Source organism: Hemicordylus capensis, chromosome 1 (genome assembly GCF_027244095.1).
Source record: "Hemicordylus capensis ecotype Gifberg chromosome 1, rHemCap1.1.pri, whole genome shotgun sequence".
Classification (NCBI taxonomy): Eukaryota; Metazoa; Chordata; class Lepidosauria; order Squamata; family Cordylidae; genus Hemicordylus; species Hemicordylus capensis.
Genome location: NC_069657.1, coordinates 25,124,305 through 25,137,888, shown reverse-complemented (window position 1 = coordinate 25,137,888; position 13,584 = coordinate 25,124,305). Strand labels below are relative to the sequence as shown.

General features: G+C 44.5%; 1 protein-coding gene across 3 annotated transcripts in view; it reads right to left on the bottom strand.

Annotated features, from left to right (window-relative positions):
• Positions 1–7,737: 7,737 nt before the first annotated feature.
• Positions 7,738–13,584, bottom strand: part of WARS1 (tryptophanyl-tRNA synthetase 1) — a 31,726-nt gene continuing 25,879 nt past the window's right edge. For all 3 annotated transcript variants that reach the window (XM_053275193.1, XM_053275200.1, XM_053275209.1), the window contains 3 exons: positions 12,444–12,617; positions 11,239–11,379; positions 7,738–8,250 (listed from right to left, as the gene is read on the bottom strand). In XM_053275193.1, coding sequence (XP_053131168.1) covers positions 8,092–8,250; positions 11,239–11,379; positions 12,444–12,617 — 474 coding nt within the window. In that variant the 3' untranslated portion in view covers positions 7,738–8,091. The remainder of the gene's footprint in view (positions 8,251–11,238; positions 11,380–12,443; positions 12,618–13,584) is intronic.

Sequence of the window (13,584 nt, the reverse complement as noted above, 5' to 3'; positions counted from 1 at the left end):
GGAACCTGTTCCTGTCCCCTTGCCTGTGTATAAAAACCCGTAGTTGCCAAGTCATGCCTCAGCGTTGCGCCAAGTGCGTCACTAAATGTGCACTTGGTGAGGCATTTGGGGTACTGGAGGCATGTGTGTGGTTTAATAATCTTTTAATTTGTTCTGCTTAATTCTTATAGCAAATAGCAGCAATTTAGTATGACTATGAGGGTTCCTCTTTGGATCCATTTCAAATGGGCATTGAGAAACTGAGATTGGATCAAAACTGATATTGGGATCAGGGGTTCCTAGAATCAGACTGATTCTGGATAAAATTTCAGATCCAGGACTAGAATTTTGAAAAACTGGGCCTCAATCTAATGAAAATTTGATATAACTTATAGTTATTTCTGCACATTTATTTATTAAACTAAACTAAACTAAACTAAACTACACTAACACGTTTATATACCACCCACTACCAAAGTCTTTAGGTGGTTTACAACAAACCAAACCTAATTTTTTAACACATTTAAAACATATATAAAATTTAAAGTTAAAAACAATAAAATTCAACTAAAAACAGCTAAAACTTCAACTAAAAACAGCTAAAACTTCGACTAAGAAGCTTGGCTGAAGAGATGTGTCTTCAGTTGTTTCTTAAATGCCAACAGGGATGGAGCAGCTCTAATCTCAGAAGGAAGTGTGTTCCACAGCCCTGAGGCAACTACAGAGAAAGTTTATAAATATATATGGTACACAGTATAAATATATTTTTGTCTACCAGAACAATAATGTCTGTTTTATATTCTTTTCCCTCTTTCCCCTTTATTTTTCAAACAATTATGTAAAATGTGAAATTCAGATATTTTGGGGGGGGGGTCAGAGGCCCCTCCTAATGTGAGGCCTGTGGTGTTGTTGGTTAATCTATTCCTTGATCCAGTCCAGCTTTTGAATGGGGCTTGTATTCCAGTCCTGGAGTAGAGGTGGGGCTAACAAAGAGCCAGCAGCAAGGTCACTGAAAGAACTAAGCACTTGCCTCTCTGTACATAATATCTATTTCATTAAACTGTTAATATTCCTGATCAGTGATGTGCAAACAGGTTCAACGTCGAACTGTTTGGGGTCGAACCGAACCGAACCACCCCCTGTTCGGTCTGACCCTGTGGCCTGGGAATGGCCTGGGTCATTCCCAGGCCATGCAGAGACCCATTGCGCGGGTGTGGCGGCCTCCAAAATGGCCACCACGCTGAGGGGGCGAAGGCCGATGAACTGCTGAAGATGCCTTAAGGGAGGCTGGTGGGAGGAGGGGGAACCACTGCAGACCCCCCCCCCCGCCGCCTTGAACAACTCCCCTAGAGGGGGTAAATGGAAAAAACAAAACAAAACAAAAACTCACGAACCCCCCCCCCCGACCAAACTGAACTGGGTGGGGGGTGGTTCGAGGGGATGCCAGACCAAACTGGCCTGGTCTGAGTCAAGTTCAGACTCAAACCAAACCAGACCAGCCAGGGGCGTAGCAAGGTTGGAGTGGGCCTGGGGATGAGATTTTAAAATGGGCCTCTCACTGCTGATTAACAAAGGAGACTTTCAACCACGCAATGCGATCCTATGTATGTTTTCTCATAAATTCTAACAAATTCAGTACAGTTTGCTTCCAGATAAGTGTGTAGAGAATTGTAGCCTCAGGCACCAAATCTAACCACATCTAGCTGGAAATACATTTCACTGAAACCGAAAGGCCTTTGTAATTTTTTTTTCACAAAACAAGCCACTTATAGGACTTTTTTGATGTTTTTTTTTAAATTTTAAAAATATCAAAACCCAACAATTTGTCCAATCCACTTCAATTTAAATATACACATTCCTCTCACATCTGTCTGCTCAAAACCAAAGCCCTATGCCCAGTCATTCCAGGAGATCTAAAGGCTGGGGCTGAAATGGTTTGTTTGTTTGTTTTAAATAAAGGCAACGGGCAGAGTCTTCCATATTGGGGTGGAACTACCTTTTTAAAAACAGTTTTTTAAATTATTTTTTTTTAACCAGCAAATCCCTCAATCTCTGAATCAAATATTCTGAGTCACTTCAATCTGCCCCCCCCCTTAAAGCTCTATGGCAAGCAATCCCTAAATATTCAAGGAGGGGGGAATAACCACAAAAAGCAAATCACATCAAACCTCCATTACTAAGCCTGAGGAGTCAAAAGCTGGGCAGAGCTGTGGTGGGCAAGGGAAGCCAGGGCTGTCCACCCTGCCTCCCTCCCCGCTTCCTTCCTTGCTGCCTGCCTGCTGGCACCCGAGTTCAGGCTTCAGGTAGGCCTGCACGGAGGCCTCTCTGGAAGCCCCGCCCACCTGCCAAACAGCTGAGAGGAAGAGACAGAAGGGGCTGCAGCAGCTTGCAGGCTGCTTCACTCCTCTAGCCAGAGCAGGAGGACTAGCAGGAGAGGGGGCCAGCAGGCAAGGCAAGGGGGACTGGCTAAGGGGCCTTGGGGGGGCCCTCTAGGCCCAGAGACATTTGTCTCCCCTTGCCCATTGGAATCTACGCCCCTGGGACCAGCCGGTTCCATGCACACCCCTATTCCTGATTCCATTCCATTGCCTTGTCCTTGCATACCACAACTCTTACCCTCGGATTCTACAAGGCCCTAAGCTGTAACGTGCTTAACTTGTGCCTAAATCCGGCACTGTATGCAACCAGAATCCTCCTTCACACAACAAACCACCCTTAGCACAGCAACAACAGCAGTAAGGAAGGGCACAATTGCATTCTCACCAGCCATAAGAGCATAACATAAAATAACAGCCCTGCTGGATCAGGCCCAAGGTCGATTTAGTCCATCATCCTGTTTCACCCAGTGACCCACCAGATGTCTCTGAGAAACCCACAGGCAAGAGGTGAGGGCATGCCCTCTCTCCTGCTGTTGCTGCCCTGCAACTGGTATTTAGAGCCATCTTGCTGCTGTACTTCATCCTTCCATCCCAGCCAGTGTCTTTTGGGGCAATCAAATTTTGAGCGTTACCCCTGCCAATTATTTAAACCAGATAACAATCCCAAAGAACTGCAGGGCTCTGACACTGACCCAATGCAATGCCTTGCGCACAGCTGTGATGGAAGGAAGATACTAGGAAATTCTGTATGGAGAGCAGATCTGCCTCTGTGGCTCCGGTGAGATTGGAACAACAGTTCATGTACTTTTGTATTGTCAGTACTCCCATGACTCTCGGCATAAGCTCATCTCCCCATATATTAGCTCATATCCAGCCTGTTCTGATTTTTTTTTAAATCTTAACCTTCTTTTGACAGATCAAAATGATTTTTGATCCTATAATGTGGCCAAGTTTTGCTTAATAGCTAGAAAAATAATAAGAAATAGACATTTTAATGCCTGTATGTATGTATGTTGCATCCACTGGTTGGATATACTATACATAGTATAGAACACAAAATGGTATGACATCTAACATTGTTCTGTATCAGGCACATAATTTTGATTCTTGCCACCTTTATACTCAGTATCATTGTGACCTTAGTGTTGATTAATTATTATATAGTTTCTTCTCATAGAGTAACTTTTAGCTTGCTCTATTCACTATATTTAGGTGTTTTAGGTAATTTTATAGATATCCCCTATTACCTTGTAGGAGTGGATTGCCTTACTTGTTTCTTGTTTATTTTGCTGTTATGCTAGTCATAGACCAAAATAAAGTCTTGACTTGATGTACTTCAGCCATCCTGTACTTCAGATTCAATATTCACACTAGGAAAGGCTAATTGTGCTGCCCAGATTAGTGATGTGCTGAGCAACTTTGAATTTTCATATATTTGCCCCCAAAATGGATGTGTTGGACCTTGTACAAGAGCTCTCTCTTCTCCAGTGCCTGAGAATTATCAAGCCCATTCACATGATCAAAAACTGGGTAGGAGGAGCATGCAGCCAGGATTCCAGACCCATGCACGGCCTCAAGAATCAGTCCTGTGTTGAGAAGAATTGAGCTAGGAGGGTGGGAAAGTGATTGTGTGCTAGCCACTATCTGAGTCTGATGGCATGGGATGTGCTTTTCCTGCACCCTTGATACAATGTTGGGCAAATGATGTTGTTGGGTGGCTGCCACTGTCCTACCCAGATCCCCTGCTGAGCAAAGAAGCACCTTTTAAAGTGGAGATTGTTATATTTAGCAGGGGGAGAGCAACTGGCCATATCCAGCCCCAGCACAGCATCACTGCCATAGTTGTTGCTGGTGTTTACTTTATGTTTCTTTTTAGATTGTGAGCCCTTTTGGGAAAGGTATAATTTGTGTGTATGTTTGGTTTTCCTTGCTATTTTCGCTCCATGAAAGTATTTTAGGCACGCTTAGCAGTGAAATACAGCCCTTGGGACATGGCCCTCCTGCTTCAGGTTTCCTATAGACATTACTGTGGTTTACTGTGTCCTTTCTTCCCATTCAGCAATGGACAGCCAGTGAAGGAAAATAATTTCATTTGAAACCAAAACCAAGCATTTCCCTGTATGGCTCCTGAGCAGGGGAGACAGAGGCCGCTGAGGCTGGGGATTATGGGAGTTGTAATCCAAGAACAACGTGGGGCAGATTGCACTGCTCTCTTTGCAGATTACTATCAACATGCATTTTGATTGCACTGCCTCTTTCACCTAGTAGAATTTTAATAATGGAAATACCATGTTGACACAGATTGTCAAGTCCTTGCAGGTAATACAAGCCAAATGCATACTACCAGTACTTAAAATATGCACTACCACGTTATGTCAGAACATAAGGATTGCCTTGCTGCATCAAGTCTAGATTTAAGGACTGGTACGCAAAGCAGACTTCCGATGGTGGGAAAGATGTATTGGTGTGAGGGAGAGCTTTCCTAGTTGTACTGGGGCCACGTAGCCTCAGATCCAGTCCCCAGCATCTCCAGGCAGAGCTGGGAAAGACTCCTGCCTGAAACCTTGGAGAAGCTGCTGCCCGTCAGTGCAGACAATACTGAACATAGGAAGCTGCCGTATACAGATTCAGACCATTGGTCTATCTAGCTCAGTATTGTCTTCACAGACTGGCAGCAGCTTCTCCAAGTTTGCAGGCAGCAATCTCTCTCAGCCCTATCTTGGAGAAGCCAGGGAGGGAACTTGAAACCTTCTGCTCTTCCCAGAGCGGCGGCTCCATCCCCTGAGGGGAATATCTTACAGTGCTCACACATCAAGTCTCCCATTCATATGCAACCAGGGCAGATCCTGCTTAGCTAAGGGGCAAGTTATGCTTGCTACCACAAGACCAGCTCTCCTCTCTGAGCTAGCTGGACCAATGGTTGGACTCAATATAAGGCAACTTCTTATGTTTTGTATAGGTGCATCTGGGCACTCACAGGCAGAGCCTTCTGGTTATGCCTAACATCTGACCATTCCAGCTCAGTGAACTGAGTGAATGAGATTCAAACCTGCACCTTCAGGGATGTAGACAAGTGTCATAAAGCCTAGAGCCTAATGGTGGAACCCCAGAACCTATTTCTCAGAGGCTGGTGCAGATTCCAAGGTAAAAGCAGTTTTTCCCTTTTTGACCTGGTGAACCATGGAATTCTAACACAGAGCCCCATGAGCACAAACCTAGCCTAGAGGGCCTGGCCTACGATTAGAGGGCCATTTTTTTTTCCTGTGCTAAAAATGGGGGGGAGGGGAAGAGGGTCACAAGTATCCAATGTCAATACACGTCATTTCTGACAGCAAGAGAATCATACATTTTGTTTAAGACAGAACAATTTTTCAAAACTAAAGTTTAAATATCAGCTGAAATTTAATTCTCAAATAACTTCCATATATAACAAAAATGCTATGGTTTTGTTTTACTTTCGTACTAGATAACTTGCTCTCCACAAATATAGTTATGGCTATGGCAATATTGGCTCTCTCAAAAGCAGGAAGAAAATGGGGGGGGGGAGATTTCACTGCACCATAATGGCAATATTGGCTCTCCTCTAATGGGAAGAGAGCTAGTCTTGTGGTAACAAGCATGACTTGTCCCCTTAGCTATGTAGGGTCTGCTCTGGTTGCATATGAATGGGAGACTTGATGTGTGAGCACTCAATCCCTTAAGGGATTGAGCCACTATGGGAAGAGAAGAAGGTTCAAAGTTCCCTCCCTGACATCTGCAAGATAGGGCTGAGAGAGATTCCTGTCTGTAACCTTGGAGAAGCTGCTGCCAGTCTGTGTAGACAATACTGAGCTAGATGGACCAATGGTCTGACTCAGTATATGGCAGCTTACTATGTAACATACTGACCAGTGAGCTATCCTACTGATACTGTTGAGCTCAAGTCTAGTTTCCCATTTCAAGAGTATCAAAAAGTACTGAAATCAATATACAGTAGAGGTTCCAACTGATTTCCCTCTGGCTTGGACCAGGAAGTAAAACAAACACCCTATACTCATATTCAATTTCCAGCCTCTCAGAATTCATTGCATTGCAGGCTCCTATTTTAGAACCTATTTCACATTCCGCATGGATTACACAGATGGTTGCTTCGCCTTCTTACATCATGTGCACATGGAGTGGATCCCATTCATTTAAATGGAGACATACGCAAGAGAGATTTCTGAATAACTGTGGATTCAGGTAGTGTCTAATCTACCTAAACAACAGGTAGTGTTGGAAACTGGACGCATTACTTCTGTTTGCATTGGAAAACTGAGAAACATGTGTAGGAAACATTCAATGGGAAGACTGTATTCTGCAGACTATTACTTGCTGAAAGATTATCTGAACAAAAACAAAACCAGGAGAGAGACGCAAACAACACTTAATCTTATCAGTATATACACAGCAAAAGAGGAACAAAGATGTCTTGTCTGGAAGCCACAGCACTGACATCAGAGCACAGCTGGGGATTTTTAGTTCGTTGTTATCAGAAGGGTATTTTGCACTTTTATATGTGCAAACCGCTTAGAGAGCTTCAGCTATAGAGCGGTATATAAATGTAAGTGCTATTGCTATATACTGTTTCTGCTGCGATAATTTCCAAGCATTTTATGCTGTTCCAATAAATAGCAACTATTACTTCCACTCGTTTCATAGAGTGGGAATTGTATATAGCATGGTTTGTGAATAATCAAATTCTGTCACTTATGGCTAGTATTTTTGCATCAAGCCCCAAAATAAGCAACCACCAAACACACCTTGTACCTTTAATAGTGAAGACGTAAATGTATTTATGTATGGCCTTGAGAAACTCATCAGTTCTTGAAAGACACAGCAGGACTTTGAAAAGGCAATATTATAATCGGGCCCATGGTAATAAAATTCCTGGAAAGGCAGCGGGGGATGGGGGGGGAGAAGAGAGAAAGACTGTACTAAACAATTCGGTTTCTTTGAAATAGTGGCTGAAAACAACAGAGCAAAGAAGCATCAGTGAAGAGAGAGGAGCGGGCTAAGGGCACTTCTCAACTAACTGCCCTGGTGTCCTGAGAAAAGGGCAATTTTTGGCAAACTCCTCTGCTCTGTGCCAGCTGTGTAGCCCTCAGGGACATATTGTAGTCCTCAGGGACATATTTTCGGGTAGCACAGAAGGCTTCTGGGGGAAGGGGAGGTTGTAAAATATTGCCCCTTCCCCAGGACACTGGCGCAGTTAGTTGGGAAGTGACATTAGCCTGATCCTCTCACTGCACTGATGCTTCCTTTCTCTGTAGCTCACCCAATAACTTCTACTTGATATAAAACATACTTAACACCTAATAGCACAATAACACCCCTTATCCCCCAATAACACAATCTAGCATTTAAATATATATATATATTTATTAATGTGATCTTAGCATGTTTTTAAAACATTATGTTCCATGAAACAGGGTCCTCTGTTAAAAAGCAATCGTTTCCAGGTAATCAGGTTGTTCTGCTCACTTGCAATATGGTCCAATCAAGTCCTTAACTAACATGTTCTGAATACAGACATAGGCAGCAAGTTAAAGTTTTCCCAAATGGTTGCTGATGTTGACCAAAGGTAACTTTGCAAGTAATTTGTTAGAAACAACACTGACAGCAGCCTGTACATAATTAAAGGGAGACAACATATGAGATGATATCAATCCACTGTGTTCTGGGTTTACTGATGACGTTGACATGCAGATTGGAATTAATAATCAAACACCAGCTTCCGTGGAGTCATGAATTCTTTCACCATTTCGTCTGTGATCTGCTTTCTCCTTTGCTGGTGAGCTGCAATCAGAGGCTGAAGTGTATCAATCAGCACCTTCTTGAGTTCTCCTGTCAGCATTGCTCCACTTGTATAGGCCTGCCAAGAGAATGTCAACGGTTATATCTAGTAACATCTGGAAAAAAGCCCTCCCCAGGCTCTTGAAAGGCACAGCTCTTGGCATGCAAAGCTTCCTGCATTCATTAATTAGAGACATTGTTGCCTCTAGTTTCCTCCCTAAGATCTTCAGATAGGGCTGAGAGAAACTCCTGCCTGTAACCTTGGAGAAGCTGCTGCTGCTCTGTGTAGACAATACTGAGCTAGATGGATCAATGGTCTGACTTGGTATAAGGCAGCTTCCTATGTTCTTAGATACTTTAGGCACAAGTAACAACAACAATGATCTATATATTTAATTTTCTAAGGCATACCCTGTGGCTAATCCCATGTGTGGCAACTCGCGTGAGAGTTCAGAGAGCTGCCGGAGAGGCTAGCCACGGGACGGGTGGGAGAAAGAAAACTGCAGTGGCCGGCCGAGCGGGAGGACAAAATGGCGGTGGGCTGCATGGGCAAGCAAAACGGTAGGGGGCGGGCAAAACAGCAGTGACGGCAGCCAGGGAAGAAGGTGGCGATGATGGCTGGCGGGCGGGCCAGCAGGCAGGGAAAGGGAGAAGCTAGGTGGATGGGAGAGAAAACGGCAAGGGGGTAGGCGGCAATGATGGGGCAGGCGGCTAGAGGCACAGATGCTCTGCACCCAGCCCAGCTAGTAGTAATTTATTAACTGCCCCATAACAAATTGTTCTCTGAGCGGCTCACAACACAGTATTAAGACATCGAGTAAAAACCTATTACACACATGAAATCACAACCCACCAAAAAGAAAAAGGGCATCTTGCCTTAGGGCAGGCAGCTTGATTAGATGAACCATGGAGTGCCTTTTAACCTTAAGGTCACACACTCAGGGACACTTTGCACAGATTAGCTACCTCTTTACTGATCACAACATATAAAGTGGGCTGGGTGGGGAGGAAGTTTCCATGTGTTTAATGCATGCTCGGGGGTGAAGGGTGAATTCAAATGCTGTGATGAGAAGTCTGCTGGTTTGCTGAGGAATCTGCATACTGGCTGTACAGGGATGGTGCTGTAGCTCAGTGGCAGAGCATCTGCTTGCATGGAGAAGGTCCCAGATTCAACCCCAGGCTTGTCCAGGTAGGGCTGTGAAAAACTCCTGCTTGAAACCTTGGAGAGGTCAGTGTGGGCAGTACTGAGCTAAATGGACCAATGGTCTGTTTCAGTATGAGGCAGATTCCAATGTTCCACCCCTTCACCATGGAGATTTTCAGAGTGTACCAGGAATTCTCAAATCACTACCAACCTAGCCAAACCCAGAGCCAAAAAAAATGTTACAGTTTCCTGCACAAACAGGATCAAACAGCAAGAGTACAATGGTTAGATTTTGCTGTTGCTCGTTCTTTGCTTTGTAACGGTGCCAAGTACAGCCTAGGCCTTCCAAAGCCACTGGCAGCCCTGTTCTACACTCTTGCGGTGGAGGCCGGTTGGCAACAAAGCTCATGATCTTCTTACAGAGCCTAAAACCCTTTATATCACCATGTTTTGGTAAGCCCCAAATCAAGCTAGGTCAGATCTCTTGGCCAAGACACCACAACGGTGCAGGAGGTGCCGAAGAAACAACAATAGTACATTACACCTAGATCCAGGTATAATGACAGTGAGGAAAGAACTGGAGCATAAGATGCAGGAACATCTAGGGCTGCGATAGAATATAATGAAGGGAGTGGGGCTTGCAATGAAATGGAGTCTGGGAGAAGATCTTTAGACTAGATGGCAGCTTCACAGCCGCAGGCCAGGAGAAGGTGGTAGCCAGTGTTTCCTGATGTGGTTCACTACAACTCCCAGCATCCTCTGCTGCAATGGCCTTTGGCTGGTGATTGTGGGAGTTGTAGTCAACAACACTTGAGAATCCCTGTTACAGGGAACACTGGTAGTAGCTCAGTGGTAGAGAATCTGCCACTTTGCATGCAGAAGGTCCCAGGTTCACTCCCTGGCAGCATCTCCAGGTAAGGTTAGGAAAGACTCCTGCCTGAAACCTTGGAGAGCTGCTGCCAGTCAGTGTAGACAATACTGAGCTAGATGGACCAATGGTCTGACTCAGTATATGGCAGTTTCCTAGGTAAGTGGGGATCAAGAGAGAGTAAGAGGCCCAGAAGAGTGGCAGCAGAAGAGAAGGGCTAAGATATATGGAGGAACAGAAAGGTAAAGAGATCCAGAGCGATCATACTACCACCGACAGGGCTGCACAACTTTGGCCATCCAGCTGTTGTGGGTCCACAACTCTCATGATCCTAGACTATTGGCCGCTGTGGCCAGGGATGATGAGAGTTGTAGTCCCAAACAGCTGGAGGGCCAAAGTTGGGCAGTCCTGGCCTAGGACAGGAAGTGGTGTGTTTTCAATACACTCTATCAAGTCATAGCACTGTAAATAGTTAATGGAGCGAAATACTATTCATATTTCTGGTGCAGCTACATAATATGCAGAATAGGAAGCTTATTCAATATTCTTATTCATACAGAAAATGGCCCCAAACTGAGAACTGGAAGGAATTATCAGTATCGGGGCATGTATGCATGAGTGGATGTCGCATGGGGAACCACACTATACTCCAAACATTCTTCAGCAGCTGATTGCCAATGTCCCAAGGAAACTAAATATTTCCCTACACATACCCCTTCCTAGTTCAAGTAGATGAAGTTGTTGCAGGTTTATGGGGGAGTTTTTCACTATTGGCTTTTTCTGCAGTTATTTTGAGTGGGATAAATGGGCACATTTTCATTTGGGAGGTTTATGGTTACCATCTCGGCAACTATGTAGTTTACAGCTCCTAGGCAGCTTTCATTATTTCAGTGCACACAAGAATTTCCAGTAGATGTGACCCCTTCCCGCAAGCACGAGAGAGAGAAACGGAAAATAAAACTGTTGAATGATAACTGCAAACTGGTGGTTGCCTTTGGGTTTCTCTCATGGTGGTGAAGCATCCCTGCCAGAAAAAGGCAGCAGAGCACAATTACCTCCTTGATTTGTTCAAGTTTGTCATCATCTTCAAGGAAGAAGGTGAGGTACATGTAGGACACATCCACATCACAGTTGCCCCCATATTTCCTGTGCTCTTCAATTGTGTCTTTGCCACCAGAAAAGGCATGCTTGTTGATCTGGAACAAGATGCAAGGTACAGATCCATAATTTTCTGTAGCACTTTTCAATGCACTACAGTTACAGCTGTTGACTGTAAAGTGACTAATCAACTCATATACAAAAAAACAAATTATGTAAATTCAGTCAGACAGAGCCAATATATCATGTAGCAGTTAAGAGTGATGGACTAACACTGGGGAGTCCCGAGTTCATATCCTTTTTTAGCCATGAAACTCATGGAGGACGCTGGACTAGATGGGCCTTGGGCCTGATCCAGCAGGGCTGTTCTTATGTAAGTCCTCTGCTCAGTGCCAGCTTAAGGTATAGGGAAACATATTCAGCATATAGGTAGCAGTTTGTGAAGTATCCTGAAGGTATTTCACTACACACCTAAGAAGCATGTTTTGTCCTGCCAAACATTTGTTTAGAGATTCAGTCTTTCTCCAAAATCTACAGTGCAACACACCCAAGTACAGTATGAAGGCAAAGAGTCATGCCAGATCTCCTTCGAGATGCACAGACCTCATGCTGGAATACTCTATACAAATCATGGATCAATGGGAGGGCCACTGTATCTATTCACAGCCAAGCAGACTGAGAAGATACCTTGTGAGCATATACTGTGTCTGGGGCACAGTACCTGAATCTGGCCTAGCAACTGTCACATAGAACAAGTGATCTCTGGGGCCCTGGAGAGGCATTCAACAGCAAATAAGATGTCTTAGCTCGATTTACATCACAGCTTGTCAATCTCTGAAACCATGGAAACCTACCATGTATTTTTAGAAAAGGTGACATCACCAGGCCTTACACTTATGTCAGCGCCTAGCCTGTGCCAGATGGAACAAAACAGGATGTTTAGTACATTAAATAGTACTGAGTTCAGCTGGCAGTGTGAGGATCATGGCATCCATGTGTGTGATCCAGCCAGGTTCAAAATATGTTTTGGTACATATTATTCAAAGAAAAAGGGACACAGTGAGAAGAACATTTCAGTGAGTGATCAGAGTAATGGCTGATTGCAATCCCAGTGCTGTTTACGATTGTTGTATATCATGTTGGTAGAGATTTCTTCCCTTACCTTTGTTTTTATTTGCTTGGGTGTATCCGTGAGAAAGATGGAAGAAGTGGGGTCACTAGCACTCATTTTTGTCTGTGCTCCTTGCAAGGCTGGGAAGAAGGTGGAATGTAGCAACGCTGGCTTGGGACAGCCAATCCGAGGGGCCACATCTCTCGTCATTCTGAAATAGGGATCCTAAAACAAACAGCAATGGCTTTGTGTGAAGATGAATGCAGACAACTCACAGGTGTTGGGACTGTATTTACTTGAATCCAAGACTAGGGATTAAGGGAGGAGAGCTGGTCTTAGGAACATAGGATGCTGCCATATACTGAGTCAGACTATTGGTCTACTGGCAGTGGCTTCTCCAAAGTTGCAGGCAGGAATCTCTCTCAGCCTTGTTTTGGAGATGCCAGGGAGGAAACTTGAAACTTTCTGCTCTTCCCAGAGCGGCTCCAGCCTCTGAGGGGAGTATCTTACAGTGCTCACACATCAAGTCTCCCTTTCATATGCAACCAGGGCAGACCCTGCTTAGCTAAGGGGACAAGTCATGCTTGCTACCATAAGACCAGCTCTCCTCCACCTTGTGGAGTCTTGTGGTTGCAAGAATCAATTGTCCTTTTTGCTAAGCATGATCCACCCTGGTCTGCATTTGAAGGGGAGACTACATGTGTGAGCACTGCAAGTTATTCCCCTTAGAGGATGGGGCCACTCTGGGAAGAGCTCCTTCCCAGAGACGCGGCTGGTCTGTGTAGACAATACTGAGCTAGATAGACCAATGGTCTGACTGAGTATAAGGAAGCTTTCTATGTTTCTAGGTCCCCCCCCCCGGTTCTTTGATGTTAGAAATTGAGGGGGCCATCTTAGATTCAGGGTCTTCTACCTTTTGGGTAAATACAGACATAGCCTACATTTAACTTGCATTTTCTAAGGTGGTTGTCTTAAATTTTGGTAAATATGGTAATAACCTCTGCTGGCTGGGCAAGGGGGCACCTTTTGAAGTGGCGATTCTCTTGTATTTAGCAGAGAGAGAGCAGCTATCCATATCTAATTGTGACACAGCATCTTTCCCATGGCGGTTGCTGGTGTCTCCTTTGTGTTTCTTTTTAGACGAAGTCGTTTTAGGACCAGGAAACAGCTTATTCATTACTTATTTTTCTGT